Genomic DNA, 12,418 nt, shown 5'->3' with positions numbered 1-12,418 from the left:
AATACTACAACATATTCTATTTCAAATAATTTATTATATAATTAAAACTTTACTTAAAAGATACATTTACATTGGCGACTGGGAAGACCTTCCGTTATCCGCTAGTTCGTCATGCTCTCCAGACGACCATCCCTCGGAGAGAGGTACTTCTGGAGTCTTCGCCATTGGAAGACAGATTGTTAGACGAGCATATGAGCTGAGGGGAAATCTCTCTTACCTATAAAAATTAATAAACAACTCCCCAGACACGCTCTTCAACTTGCGCCAACGCTGCAAAGTGGCCTAGGCGATGTGGCAGATGAAGACTGACCGGAGGCTATGGCCTCCACCAGGGAAGTAGAAATCAAAGCAAGGTATTGATTAGTGCAGTTAAAATACTCCATAGATCCTATTTGTCCTGCACCACCATGGCAAAGATGGGCAGACCACTTGATTCAACTTGTCGTAGGCGATGCGGGTGGGAGAGAGATTTTTTCTATGTCATCTGGGAATGCCAGTGGTTCAAGGCTACTGGAAGTCTGTGATAATGTGTATGAGCCGAGTATGTAGGAGCCATTTCACACCTTTTGCAATGTGATGTCTTCTCAACATCTAGGGTGCCACAGATATGAATCATATGGAACAAACCTGGGTGACCCTGGGCATGATACTCGCGGAACAAAATATAGCGCATCAATGGGGGGGGGGGGCAGAAACTGTTCCACGCCTCAGAGACTGGAAGAAGAAATGGAATGGTGCATTATTGCAGAAAGGAAGGTGTATGAAATTCGAGGCAGCCCAAAAAGGTGGGAAAAGATTTGGGGCAAATGGAATGTTTATAGAGGTAGTCCATGTGCCGCCCACATGGGGCTATTCTCCAGGTTTGGAAATTTTGTTAATACAACGTCTCACTTCCACCAGATTAGGAGTGTATTGTAGTACAAGCAAAGGACCAGTCCACAGTGGGAGAGTACTGTTTATCCTTGCTGTATCTATACATGCCTATTGTGGTATGCAACCCTGTTTTGCTTTCTTAAGTGCCTAATAAAAAGATATTTAGAAAAAATACATTTAGATTTATCTCCTATTGACTGTACTATATTTTCTGAGTTTAAATAACATGGTGAGATCAAGAACATATGCACCTGAGCTATTATTATGTTTAAGTAACATTCAATTTTGCTGGTAACTATGGATGCCATTCGATACACCTATAAAAAAAACAAATAGTGGCTCTGATATTTTTATGTTGCTTCCCATGCAAATAATATCCCACATCTTTCAAACCTTTACTTAGCTGAATGAGCTTACTTGTTTTGTGCTTGCAGGTATTTGGGCCATGCCAAGCTTGCTTACAGTTCAAAGGAGGTCTGCCTTAAGGTATGATACTCTATGCATTTATTTGAGAGCTAACTTTATAAAGATTGGTTTCAGATTAAATGGAGTTTACTGGTTTTGGTCAGTCATCAGTAAATCGGATCTTGCTCCCTTTGGGCTTACCTGGTTGACATTGTAAGGAACTTCCTGGGGCAGATATTCCAATAACTTTGAGCGGACGACATTATTGCAGATCTCTTGGGGACACTGGGTGGTCACAACACCGCTGTGAAACTCCCATGGACTGGGTTTGGCCAGTGACAGTAGGTACCTCTGGAAGACAATGACAAGCCAATGTGAAATTAATCCATCATATCTACGTTCATGTCACTCTCCACCCTTCCAAGGCCATTTCATGCACTTGCATACTCAAGTAACAAGCACTGGCAAAGCCAACAGGTCTCACCTATGCAAGAGCTATTGTCTTTGCCAATGTGTTTTAGCCATGTAGTACAACAGCAAGGCTAACAGTTAGTGCCATAGAGGAGAATGGTGTGGAGTGTCGTAGAGTAGAATGGCAAAGAGTAGAGTAGTGGCGTAGAGTGGAATGGCAAAGAGTAGTGTCGCAGAGTCAAGCGGCATAGATTGTAGTCACTTAGAGTGAAGTACAGTGGAGTGGCGTAGAGTAGAGTGGACTGGTGTAGAGTTCTAGAGTGCAGCAGCACAGATTTCAGCGCAATACAATGCGGCGTTGTAGATCAGAGTGTTGCATAATAGAGTGCAGTGGTGCAGAGTGGAATGGTGAAGAGTGGTGTAGAGTGGCGTGGAGTAGAGTGGCAGAGTGCATTGGTGCAAAGTAGAGTGGCGTGGAGTAGAGTGGCAGAGTGCATTGGTGCAAAGTAGAGTGGCGTGGAGTAGAGTGGCAGAGTGCATTGGTGCAAAGTAGTGTGGCGAGTGGCAGAGTGCATTGGTGCAAAGTAGAGTGGCGTGGAGTAGAGTGGCAGAGTGCATTGGTGCAAAGTAGAGTGGCACAGAGTTCAGTGGCGTAGGATGGTGCAGAATATAGTGTAGTGGCATAGAGTGCAGTGGCAGAGTGGTGCGATGCAGAGTGGTGCGATGCAGAGTGGTGCGATGCAGAGTGGTGCGATGCAGAGTGGTGCGATGCAGAGTGGTGCGATGCAGAGTGGTGCGATGCAGAGTGGTGTGATGCAGAGTGGTGTGATGCAGAGTGGAGTGATGCAGAGTGGAGTGATGCAGAGTGGAGTGATGCAGAGTGGAGTGATGCAGAGTGGAGAGGCATACAGTGCAGTGGAGTAGAATGCACTGGCATAGAATGCAGCAGTGCTGAGTAGAGTGGGGTAGAGCTCAGGTGCATAGAGTGCAGTATTGCAGAGTGGATTGGAGTGGCATAGAGTGCCTTGGCCTAGAGTGTTGTAGAGAATAGTGGAGTAGAGTGCAAGGGCACAGAATTCAGCCGCGTGCAATTCAGAGTCATAGAATTGTGTGCCGTAGATTAGAGTGGTGCATAGAAGAGTGCAGTGGCGTTGAATACAGTGGCATAGAATGCAGAGTATAGTGTTATGGGGTGGCATAGAGTGAAAAGTAGAGAGTTGTAGGGTGGCATTGAGTGCAGTGGCGTATAGTGGTGCAGAGTAGAGTGGCACAGAGTGCAGTGTTGCAGAGAATAGTGGTGTACAGTGCAGTGGCGTGGAGTGCTGCAGAGTGCAGTAGCGTAGAGTGCAGAGTAGAGTGGCACAGTTTAGTGGCGTGCAGTGTTGAAGAGTAGTGTGTTGTAGAATGCAGTGGCAAATAGAGTGGAGTAGAGTGGCATAGAGTAGAGTGGCATAGACTACATTGGTGCAGTGCTGTAGTGTGCAGTCGCGTAGAGTGGATTGCTTCAGAGTAGAGTGAAGTGGCGTGGAGTGGTGCAGAGTAAAGTGGCGTAGTGTTCAGCAGCAGAGTGCAGTGTTGCAGAGAAGAGTGTCGCAGAGTGTAGTGTTGTAGAGTGGCATAGAGTGCACTGCCGTAGAGAGCAGTGGATCAGAGTGCATTGACGTAGAGGGCAGTGGTGTAGAGTGGAGCAGAGTGAAGTGGCGTAGAGTGTAGTGGTGTAGCGTAATGGCGTTAAGTGGTCTAGGGTGCAGTGGCAGAGTGCAGTGGTGCACAGTAGATTAGAGTGACGTACAGTGGATTGGCATAGAGCGCGTGCGTCTTGAGTGGGGTGGTGCAGAGTAGAGTGAACTGGGGTAGAGTGGTAGAGAGTAGAGTGCAGTGGCACAGAGTGAAGTGCTGCAGAGTGGAGTGGCACAGAGTGGAACTGTGCAGAGTGGAATGGCCTAGACTGGAGTGTAGAGTGGTAAGGAGAGCGTTGGCATGGAGTAAAGTGGTGCACAGTAGAGAGGCATAGAGTGAGGTGGCACAGAGTGAAGTAGAGTTCAGTGGCGTGGTGTAATGTAGAGGAGAGTGCAGTGACATGGAGTGGACTGATGCAGAGTAGAATGGAGGGGCGTATGGTGGAGTATGCATGGTGTGGTAGCACACTGCCATTACAGACAACACATTTTCAATGGAAATGACCATTAGATTTGCACATATATACAGTTTTGCTTATAAAACTAGACAGCGCACAAACGATGTGTGGAAACGGCATCATCTAGTGTATTGATTTGCTTTGATCATATTAAAGAATCTGTTTCCAAAACACTTCAGAATTAACAAAAATGCGCTTCATTTGTGCTTTGCTAATTCTGATATAGTCTGAAATACTTGCAGTTAATTTAAATGTGTGCTAGGAACACACCTTTCCTCTACTCCCAGTATCCTGCAAGATTGTCACCTAAATCCTCTCATTTTGAAATCAGAGAAAGAAAGTAAACACCAAGCTCCCTCAGAAGACAGAGCCCGACATTTGAGCTGTCTTCGAATGCACAGCAAATGTGACAAGATCAAGATTTACATGCTCGTTTACAGAAAGGAGCACTCGTGGAAGAATACAAGGAGAGCTAGAGTGAAAAGGCGTTGCTCCTTGGGAACAACTAATTGAACCTGGAAAGCCTAAAACAAATAAAGCCAGAAAATGTGAGTTACAAAGCCAATGATATGCAACAAGTGGACTGCATCCCCAGGGAAGGTTTCTCAATGTTCCCAAAATGTCTTGAGCAAACCAGACAGCTGGGCGGTCTGCTAGGTTTCAACCTAAAAATGCCAATTACATCATTATGCAGCTTCACACAACAAGCTGGAAGCCCTGTAGAGCAACCATTCATAGAGAATAATAGACATGTGAGGTTGGAATGATCAATTTAAGAGTTGTAGTGGTGGTGGGGTGCAGCGGGTGTAAGCGAGGAGGACAGGCAAGAGACGCAAAGCACAGAATGGTTGATGATCTTCAGATTGCATTCAGCTGCATGAAACAGCCTGTAATCAAACTGCCTTATATATATTTACCTTCAGAGTCTCTACCTCCTCTCCGCTCACTGCAGACAGCATGAAGACTTCTTGAAAATGAGGCCACCCTTTCTGAGTCTTTAGATCCATTACCATTTGCTTCTCCTCTGCATCTGAAGTAACATAACCTGTATCAAAATCCTCCAAGTTCTCCAACTTTCTTCTGTGTCCATCTTTTCCAGGGTCCAGGCTGTGATCGGAATCTGCATGGATATCACAGCTTGTTTTTTTGTGCCCACCTCCTAGATATTCCACATGCTGCAATTTGTGTTTTTTGTCTGCCTCATCAACATCCACCTCCCTAGTTGCTGCTGGTGATTGCAAAGCTTCCTTCTGTGAGGAACCGGAGAAGGGCTTGATCAAAGACTTCACTTGCAGCTTCTTTCCATCCACAAATCCCTCTGTCAGCTCCTCCACCAAGTCCAAAAGTACTCCTTTCTTCTTCACGAGGTCCACCTAGAGAAAGTAAGAAGTAATAAAAATGAGGATGAGAAGAATCTGGAAGAGAATCAAATTTAGGAACACAAGAAAAAGGACTTTTGATCTGTGGGCATTCTGCTCAGATTAGGAAACTGATACTTCATGATTGATAGCCATGGAGTAGGAGGAGGTCACATATGGGCACAACACCACATGGGAGGGTCATTTTAGGCACCACTAAGATCAATCTTTGACAATCAATGACATTGTGTACATAGGTTTTTCTTACAAATCTGGAAAACCATGATGGTGGCACCAAATGCACACATAGGTTGAAGGTCAGGATTTATAAAGGGTCTTATTTAACCATATCATCCCCTAACAGTGTAAGCGTGTGAGAGGGGGAGAAGAAAATAAGAGGAGTTCGGCTTAAAAAGAAGGCAGAAAAGCTCACCAAAGTAATAATCTTTACGTGCTTCACTGGTCTATTAATATATATTTAAAATAAACATTGTAACCTTATGCTTTGTGTGTGCCAACATGTTGGAGAGGTTTTCTCTCATTACCAGTGCTGAAGATACAATTATAAGGAAACAGGCATTAACCGTATCATAGGAATAATTAGAATAATCCTATTAATGTATATGTGTGCTAGAAGCCTTACTGCCATTGTTTTTTTAGAATATTAATAGCAGATTGTGGCACTGAAGGGAAGAGCTGAGAAACAATGTGGACGATTCACCTGGCTCTTAAAGCAGAACACTGCAGAGAAAGGAACAATACGTTTGAGGCTCCAGATTTCCTTTCACAGTCATTGGACCTTTAAGTCAACAAGTAAAACTAAGAATGGTTTTTAATAGCTAATTCGTGAAACTGAAAACGTTGTGCACACCGATATATTGGTGACTGTGCATGCACAACGCTTTGAGGCACAATGACACCCAAGTAAAGGGACTGAGGTTAGAGATGTAAATGTAATATTCCTGTGCACATTTCGATGCATACAGCCTCTTAATATATTTAGTCTGCACTAAGCAGCGTAAGAACAGGACATGTTGGCCTGTGCTTTATGCACTCCTCTCTCACAAACAGCCTTGCCAGAATCCTCCACATCTAACAGTCCCAGTTCCTTTCAGCTAAGCAGTCTAGTATAAAGACCAGATTTAGCAGTATGCTGATAATTTACTTGGGTATTTTAAGGGTCACCATGATCGCCTCTAAACAGAAAGTTCGAAACTGCAGCACAGAAGGAAAGATAGGCATGAGCGTAGTCCCCAAAATTGGTAACTTTTACCCCCAACAGGCTGCATTTGTGCAATGAGCAGGCGTCAGGGCAGGGTATTTGCACTCGAGAGTACCTGGAGATCGAAGCTCACCAAACACTTTGTCATTTTTGCATACTTGGTGTATCAGAATCCTCTAAAGCAGCCGTGAGGTGGCATGTTAGCCAGGGGCAGCTCGTCAATGCAGGTGTTTGGAGCAAGTGTTCGACCAGATATGAGAAATGAGGAAGAGGAGATTGATAGGCTGGTCGGATGCTCTCTCACCGAGGGAGTCTGGCAATAGAAGGGCAGCAGACCGATTCACAACAGCACACAGGGCATGCAAGGGTGGGTGCCATATAGAGAGAGAGAGAGAGATATCTATATATAGATATTTATATATATATAGATAAATATCTATCTATCTATATCTCTCTCTATATATAATCTCATAGATATCTAAATGAGGACCTCAGGACACAAGTGGACTTCATCCCCCGAGCAGCAGTGCGCCAAGAGGCGCGTTTGCAGAGTGGTGTAAAAAGGGGGCATGGCCTCAGACCACCTCTCTGCAATCCAGCTGTGTGGCGCTTACTGGAGGTACTTGGTGGGCTAGTGGGCCCCAGGGACCCTCAGTATTCAAGGGGACTTAATCCCCCAACTTAGAACGCGCCAGGGGGTGAGTTTGCAGAGTGGCGGAGAAAGGGGGCGTGGCCCGTGTCCACCTCTCAGCAATCCCACTGTGTGGGGCTTACTGGAGGTAAGAGGTAGGCTAGTTGGCCCCTAAAGGACCCCCAGCAGCGAAGGGGACTTCAATCCCCATCCAAGAGCGCGCCAGGGAGCGCGTTTGCAGAGTTGTGGGCAAAAGGGGCGTGGCCTGTTATGAGACCTTAGCTATCCTGCTGTCTGGTACTTACTGGATGTAATAGGAGGGGTAGTTGGCCCCCAAGGATGTCCTTGGTGGCCAACTACCCCTCTTGTTACCTCCAGTAAGTCCCACACAGTAGGATTACTAAGACGTGTTCGAGGAACGCCCCCTTTCTCCACCACTCTGCAAATGCGCCTCATGGCAGACTATGGGATGGGGGATGAAGTCCACTTTACTCCTGAGGGACTTTGGGGGCCAAGAAGCCCTCCTGGTACCTCCTGTAAGTCCTACGCAGCGGAATTCCCGAGCGCTGGTCAGAGGCCCAGCACCCTTTCTGTACCACTCTTCAAACGTGACTACTACTTAAAGAAGCATCTTTCTGCACCTCTGACTTAGAGGTAGTTGTAATCCCCTGCCCTATTATGTACTAGGGCCTTACAGAGGAGGTCATGCCAATCACAGGGGTACCACAACGCATAGGGTTCCCTAGTGTATGTAGATGTTTTCACTGTATGCTAAGTGTCTTTTAGCATTGCACTGGCTCCAGGCCTGGTTAGTCAGAGTCAGTTACCACCAGTAACCATCAGCAAAAAGTTGGGGCACAGGATGACTTTGCAACAAGGCCTCTTTATGCATCTCTGTAGCCTCTTTCTGCATAGCTCTTGCTTCTTTCTGCATCTTTCTTGGTCTTTCTGGACTTCCGTTGCATCTTTCTGCATTTCTCTTGCTTCTGTCTGCGCCTTTCTTCCTCTTTCTGCACATGTCCTACCTCTGAAGGTATTGTTAGAAATTAGCATTTAAAAAACCTTTGAAATTCACTGAAAACCCCATAGGTTTCAGGGACATTATAGTTAGAAATTAGCATTTAAAAAACCTTTGAAATTCACTGAAAAAAAACACAGGTTTCAGGGACGTTATAGTTAGTTGGACATTTCACTCGTACAAAACCAGAGAAATTTGGGTGTTATAGTTAGTTCAGCTAACTATAACTCGCGCCCCCGCAATGCACTGCTGATGACGTCATATATTCCATCATTCATGACATGACAAGTGACATCCCTTATGACATCTCAAATGACATCATCCACGTGATAATCTGATGCACCTCCTCATATGCTAATATGACCTTTGATACACCCACTCTAAAATATAGACCACCATTTTCGAATCCAGAGGCACACCAATACCAGTTACTACATACCCACTCATTGATTCCTAGGTCTACACACACATCCACCCATATAGTCACTCATACATGCAGTCACTCGTCAATACAGCACTATCATATGCACTCATACACCTATACAGACACTCACACTGCCACTCATCCAGTTACACACACACCTAGTCAGACATGCAAAGAATCAATCACACTCCCATTTACTCACCTATACAGTTATACACACACCACCTCACTTATTTATACAGATACTAACACATACTTACTCTCTTATACAATCACTGATACAAGAACACACTCATCCATACAGCCACTCTCTCAATCACTCTCACACAGTCATTTATATACTCCAACACTCACATATTCTGCCTTTCACATATGTAGTTACTCACACATGTACCACTGAGACATCAATTCACACGCCAACACACCTATACACACACTCACCCACCCATACAGCCCATCACAGATGCCCTCTTGAACCCATACACCCAATGAATCACCCACTCACACATCTATGCACAGAGTCACACACCCCACAGACACGCAGCCACCCATTCAGATACGCACACAACCAATCAATAACCCATATAGACACTCAGGTAGCTACTCATCAACCCATGCAGCCGCTTAAACACCAAAGGACAGACTGATACAGACATTCACAGTTTAGTCACTAACCCATGCATTCAGTAAGACACATTTATTTAATCATTCACTTATACAGTCAGTCACGCACCTACTAAATCATCTATTCAGAAACTTATACACACACTCATTCTTCAATACACCTTGGTGTTTGTGTGTATATAACATATTTAAATTTTACAGAAACACAGTCACTGGATTAAGTCATCAGTGATGTCATCTGAGATGTCATCAGGGAAGTCACTGGCCATGTCATGAATGATGTCATATGTGACGTAATCAGCAGTGCATTGTGGGCGCGAGTTATAGTAGGCTGAACTTACTATAACGGCCGAATTTCTCTGGCTTTGTACGAGTGAAATGTCCAACTAACTATAACGTCCCTGAAACCTGTGTTTTTTCAGTGAATTTCTAAGGTTTTTTAAATGCTGATTTCTAACTATAACGTCCCTGAAACCTATGGTTGTTTTAAATATATATATATATATATACATACATACATACATACATACATACATACACACACACACACACGAGCCGGCCAACGTTTTAGACTATTAGGAACCCTGTGTTAAAGTTATTACGGCAGCCATTTTAACCTGCTGGTTACCGTTTGGCTTGAATTCTGGCAGTGGTGCACAGCTGATTTCAGAGCTGCCAATCTTTGATCCTTTTTTACGAGAGGTCAAAATCATTGCTTGTTACAACTCTGGTATTCAGACTTCCACTGTTTGTTTTTTACCCTAACAGACATTTCTGTGGAATCTTTGGGAAACAGCATTGAGGACACATTAGAGGGCTTAATGAGCAGGGCCCTCCAGAAGGTAATGGGGTCCCTGGATGAGACCATTAATAAAAATTGGAAACCTTGTCCAAGAAGGGATAGCCTGCTGAATGCACATAGCAGCCTGAAGGCACGGATGGGGCAATTAAGGCACTGAGGAAGAGGGCTGCAGGGGGAAGCCTGCCTAAGGGGGCAAAAAAAGTCTAAACCCACCAGGGACGATTTAAAATGCATAGTAGGTGGTGACAAGAGCGGTGCCTTGGGTACTACAGATGGGCAAGAAACAGGCCTAGAAATTAGATTAACTTTAAACAGTTTCTTGCTGCTAACCATGATACATCTTATATTGCACATAAATTTGCACCATGCACTTTTAGTGGGAACCCAGGCACTGGTCACTTTGATTTTAGAATATATACATGACGAGCCACGTTCTCAGAAATTACCGGGACGCTTATACCGCGGTGCCATCTCAGGGTCCGAGACTCCCTGTCTTTGATAAAGTTCCACAATGCGCCAATGCATTAGATGCACTCCTTCCCAATGAAAGTTAAACATTTGATAAACGTGACGGAAAAAAAAAAAGATTCCTATTGAGGGGCTATAGATCCAAAACTATAGGTGCAGCAATCCTAAAATCAATAAGGTCGAGCCGGACAGGATCTACTGCAGCATAAATCTAAAGCTCAGTGTGCAAAAGACAATAGATCAAAAGAGCCAACAAGACTAATACTATCATATTCAAGACAAGAAGGACAGATCAGGTCTATCATAAGATGCAACTGGCCCATCATATTGGGAGATCCAATAATAGGAGGTCCACTACCCAAGAAACCAGCAATAACGTATAGAAAAACTGCGTCAATGGGTAACTCTTTGGTCAGAAATAGCCCAGAAGATCAAGAACTAGGTACATGGCTAACAGCTAGAAAGGGATTTTATAAGTGTTCAAGCTGTAAAGCTTGCCAATTTGGTATCAAGAAGATCTCATACCAAACGGCTTTCAGTGACCGTACACATACGATTAGCCAGCATCTGTCATGCAAAACAGAATATGCAGTATATGCCTTAGTATGCAGCTGCAATTTGTATTACATAGGCAGCATCAAATTGGCAGTGCATAAAAGGATATTACAACACACTAGAGCAATGTGTCACAGGGAGGTGTGACCACCTCCCAGACAGGACTTAGTATATTGGGGCTGTGTGGGTGCGCTTGCCAGCGACTGAAAGTCTGCACGAGAGGCACATTTGGTGTCCCTGTGCATAGTCCAGTTCAAACCAGTCCTGGGAGCCGCTGGCTCCCGCTCTGGCGCGAAACGGGACAAAGGACGTGGGAGTCCAAACCCTCCCCTGCGAGGGGTCCCCTGAATCTTGCCAACCCTCTTCCTTGGGTTCTGAACAAGAAAACACTGAACTTCGACCGTCTGGACACTCTGGACTTCGCTGGACTTTGTTTGGGCCCAACTTCGTCTCCCACTCAGTCTGCTGCATTGTCTGTGCCCGTGCACCATACAGGATCCGTGCAGGACCTGAGGAGCATCAAGGACAACCAAAAGTATCTCCCCTGGAGTGAAGGAATCACTGCCCTGCATCCGCAGGCACCGCAACACTGCTGTCCGGTCTGCTGATCTTGAGCTCCTACATACTCTGAAGGCTTCAGCAACACAGGGAGTGGGTTTCTACGTCACTCGAGGCCTAAGCTACTCCCTCACCAAGTTTGAGGTCAGAATCCCTAGTTGTGGCTGCAAAACTCGAACCCCTGTGCACCGCGTACATTTGCAGGTGCATATGCCTGTTGGCGTTTCCCGAATAAGTGCATTGGGCTCCAAGTAGCTCTAACCTGTGGCACCATTTCCTACCAAGAGCTTCGTCCTCCTCGTACTGAGTGCTCCGTAAGCTGTTTGGTGAAATCGCTTGAGGTCCTCTCGCGACTCCATTGCCTTCGGCCTGTGGGCCTACTTGAGGGTCAACTTTGCTTTTCTTTGGCTACCCTGGTTGCTCCAGGCTTGTCCTGACTCCCTTCTGTTTGGCGAGTCCCCTGGACCTTGCTGGTCCGAACCGTACACATCCTTGACCTTCTGTGTGTGTTGCTGTTGTCAAGGCTTGTTGGTGCCCCCGCCGGACACCAACCTCTCAGCACTCAACATCCTTCGTGGGACAGCTCGTATTTGGCTCCTAGTCGTCCTCGACGTCTCCTGGTCCCCGTAGCTGCAGAGTCAAGGATTCCAGCAACCAACCTGAAGCACCCGACATAGGTGGGCATTCGTTTACCGAGCCCCTGGCCACTCCCAAGTGACGCAGACACTGTGCCCTCTGCTTTCAGTTACTTCTTGACAAAAAACCACCTTTGGATTCCAACAGACACTTTTCTTCCTTCCAGCAGCAGCTAATCTCCTAAGTCATTCATTTGGTTCGTCTGCGGTTTCCGACGTCACTTCGGAACTATGTACCTGGCTTTCCTGGGTGGGATAGATAACTTGGGGACCTTGGTATCCACGGGTGGGGTAGCT

The 12,418-nt window shown here is 45.6% G+C and overlaps 1 protein-coding gene across 6 annotated transcripts in view; it reads right to left on the bottom strand.

Annotated features, from left to right (window-relative positions):
* Nucleotides 1-12,418, bottom strand: part of ERAL1 (Era like 12S mitochondrial rRNA chaperone 1) — a 73,524-nt gene that overhangs the window by 14,068 nt on the left and 47,038 nt on the right. For all 6 annotated transcript variants that reach the window (XR_014980015.1, XR_014980016.1, XM_085649145.1 and 3 more), the window contains exons 8-9: nucleotides 4,744-5,199; nucleotides 1,480-1,629 (exon numbers count right to left, since the gene is read on the bottom strand). Coding sequence is in view for 4 of the 6 variants with exons in the window: in XM_085649145.1 (XP_085505271.1) it covers nucleotides 1,480-1,629; nucleotides 4,744-5,199 (606 nt within the window). In the remaining 2 variants the exon portion in view is untranslated. The remainder of the gene's footprint in view (nucleotides 1-1,479; nucleotides 1,630-4,743; nucleotides 5,200-12,418) is intronic.

Source organism: Triturus cristatus, chromosome 3_2 (assembly GCF_964204655.1).
Source record: "Triturus cristatus chromosome 3_2, aTriCri1.1, whole genome shotgun sequence".
NCBI classification, from domain to species: Eukaryota; Metazoa; Chordata; class Amphibia; order Caudata; family Salamandridae; genus Triturus; species Triturus cristatus.
Note: the sequence above shows the minus strand (reverse complement) of the source record. Positions and strands in the feature narration are given on the sequence as shown.